The 3204-nt window shown below is 43.4% G+C and overlaps 1 protein-coding gene across 1 annotated transcript; it reads right to left on the reverse strand.

Annotated features, from left to right (window-relative positions):
• Positions 1-1720: 1720 nt before the first annotated feature.
• Positions 1721-3007, reverse strand: MAB21L1 (mab-21-like 1 (C. elegans)). Its single transcript, XM_010073972.1, is given in 1 exon segment — positions 1721-3007. A coding segment is annotated over 1 exon segment (1080 nt). The 3' UTR covers positions 1721-1927.
• Between the last annotated feature and the right edge of the window lie 197 nt (positions 3008-3204).

The raw sequence follows: 3204 nt of genomic DNA on the forward strand, positions 1-3204 counted from the left end.
GAGCTGGAAAATGTTAGAAGAGAGAAAATAGGGGAGGTACTTTTACAAAGACATTGTGATTTTTTTTTTTCTGGAGAAATATTAGAACTAATTTCCAAAAAAAAAATTGCTAGCGACCTCGTCTGAATATGTTTGTAATACGGTGATTTCTCTTTGACGAATAATTTCTCAAACTCGTAACTTTCTTCGCAGTGCTGAAAAAAAAAAAAAAAAAAAAGATAGATTCTGTCACAATCGCTGGGTATAACGGTTTCGTTAAAGTGCACCCCCTGGAAATAGTTGCTAGTGGCTGGTACCAACGCAACCCGGCTCAGCACTTGTTGACTATTAGGATACTAAACAAAATTCAGGTTGTTATTTTGCGTTTTTCTCTTAAAGCCTCTTTAAAGAAACGCATACTGAGCAGGACCAGGAGTTGCAGGACGGATAGGCAATTTTGAATCGCTTGCAGTTTTGTAGGGAAGCACATGTTATTCCCTCTGAATGCCCTGGGAGCACAGAGGCTTGATTTCTGGGAGTGCAGCTGGCAATCTTATGACATTCATAACGGATTTGTAGGTCAGAAGTAATATTGTTGTTCACTTTATTGGTGCCGGTTTGAACCTTTCACCTATAAATTTTATTTTCTTATCACTACTTGCACCAAAATGCTAGTTTTATCAGGCTCACTGCTTACTCGGTACACTGGCTGCTTCAGGGATATGTTGTGTTTCCTCAGCTTTGTTCAAAACCGAGCAGAAACACATCAGTGCCGTATGGTAAACCTTTCGAAAAGACATTTGTTTTCTGACGGCTGGAAAAGTGTTACTTGCATTAATAACTATACCGGTGTCTGACAGTTGTTGATGGTCATTCGGAGCTACGTTCTAATATGTTTGTACCACTAATATTTCCATATTCTACAAAACCATTCAAAATGCAAAATCAGGCGGCTGCTCTTAAATTATCTGCTTTACAGGCTTTAAGCAACTATCAACAGAAAGGCAAAATAAACAAAACATATCTGCCTCTGGTTTTTCAAGTAGAAAGTTTGATCCGGTATTGAAACACTTACCCATGTGCATTTTACTTCATTTATTAGCTTGTAATTAAATAAATCAGCAACAGAAATTAAAATCTAAATCACAAAAGGTAATTATCCAGTGTATTTCAAGTGCATTTTCAAATATATAATTCCAATATTCAAGCGTTATTATATAAGCAGAATCCAAATTTCTTTTGAATATATTTAAATAACATTTCAAGTATATTTATGGAATGTTAGAAATAGAACAAGCAATATATATGAAACGAAAAATGTAAACTTGTTAAGTTCAGACACTTCAAAAGACAATTAACAAAAGTACCATGATAAAATCTACCTTTTTAAATGGTATCTTCTCTTTAGCAGAAAATGTCCTTGAAGTATCCAAAATCGCAATTTAACTTCTGTTCACCAAATCACAAAACACCAACATCCACAATTTCAAAGACAATGTGAGATCACAATATTTGATACAAATTAAAAGGTACATTAGGGTTTGTTCATGTGGCATATCCAAATAGCTTTTACTCACAGAGGGTTTACATAAAAATACCGGGTTTTGTTATAATCCGTTGGTACTGTTTCTAGGCAGAATGGTCACAATCATGTTAAATTACGGCCAATTTTCCTCTTCGGGTAGTATACTCTTTTTTTTTTTTTTTTTTTCTTTTTTTTTCCTTTCCTTTTTTTCACGGGGAACTGCAAAACTGTGACGAAGATAAGAGGAAAGATACTTGCTGTTCTTATTTGCTTTCCTTTGTGAAGAGCCTAAGCTATATTCCTTTTTAAAAGAGAATATTCTTTGCATTGTCAAGTGGAAATATTTGACTTTTCGACCAGGCAGCTTCAATTTCACTGGGAAATAAGCAGATTTATCGGTCAGGCTGGTTTTGTAATTACCCTCTAAAGTTTCTCCAAACTTTTCGGGTTGGTGAGTATTTCCCTAGCTAGTCGCCACGTTTGTTTGGCCGCGTTTTCCAGGGCCGAGTGAGGTTTGCCCTGAAAGAGGTCTAAATTGGGCAAGAAGTAATGCGGGCACCTCCTGCACTGGAGGCAGGAGATGAGCTGCAGTAAAATCCCGTTGAGCCGGTCCCCCAGGCACGACTCGTCCCAGTCCGATTCGCGGGGATGCTTTTCGCATTCGTATGAAACCAGAGTCTTCATGTGATAATTATTCAGGGGCTGGCCCGGCAGCTCCAGGTGACGGTCCCGTAAGGTTTTGAGGATAGAGAGGCATTTCTTCCTGCAGCCGCCCATCTGCAGTCTGTTCTCGGCTTCCGCGAACTGCAGCACCCAGGCATCGCTCTCGGCCGAGCTCTGCTTGCCGGCCAGAGAGTGGCACTCCTTGGACAAGAGGTTGAAGCCTTCCGCCTTGACCTCCGCCACCCGGTTGGGTCCCGGCCAGGGGATGTGGGGAAGCGGCCAGTGGGCAGCGCTCCGCGGCCAGATCCCCGTGCATTTGAACGCCGGGGTGATCTGCACGACGTACCGGTCCCTGATCCGCAGCTTCACTTCGCTGGTGTCCGCCACCATCTTTACCACGTCCCTGTAACTGCACTTATCCACGGCTTGAGCCACCAGAGTCTGAAATCTGGACCGGATTTTGCGAGCGCAGAGTTAGCCAGACGCCGTGATGAACTCCTCCCAGAGGGACATACTCCTCTTGCGCCCGTCGCTTAACTTTAACACAGCGCAGCCCGGCAGGGAGCCGTCGTCCACGAAGTTGAAAACCCCCATTTGGTTCAGATACAGCACGACTTCGAACTCCGTGGGGGAGATGACTTCCAGCCCCTCGTAGCGATTGTCCATCTCGTTCAAGGAGCTGATGAAGCGAGGCTCCTGCACCTCCACCTCCTTCAGCACGTCCGACACCACTTTGCAGACTTCTCGGATCGTTTTGGCGATGGCAGCTTTCCTGGCTTGGCATTTCTCGTTGTAGTATTTATTCAGATGATATACCAGCTTGGCCTGGGCCGCGATCATGTTGGGGCAGAGATCCGGATTGTATACCGGAGTCTCGCAATAGGCTGTGGGATCCAATGCGGCTGCTAAGGCTGGAGCCAACTTCAGAGGAGAAACAGGCTGCCGCACTCTGAAATGTAACAAATGTTTTTCAAAATGCGCTGGGGCTGCTGCTCCTCAGATGCTCTCTTCCTGCTTTTTTAGATCAGCCGTCTTGA

The sequence above is a fragment of the Pterocles gutturalis genome, unplaced genomic scaffold (assembly GCF_000699245.1).
Source record: "Pterocles gutturalis isolate BGI_N339 unplaced genomic scaffold, ASM69924v1 scaffold1727, whole genome shotgun sequence".
NCBI lineage: Eukaryota > Metazoa > Chordata > Aves > Pterocliformes > Pteroclidae > Pterocles > Pterocles gutturalis.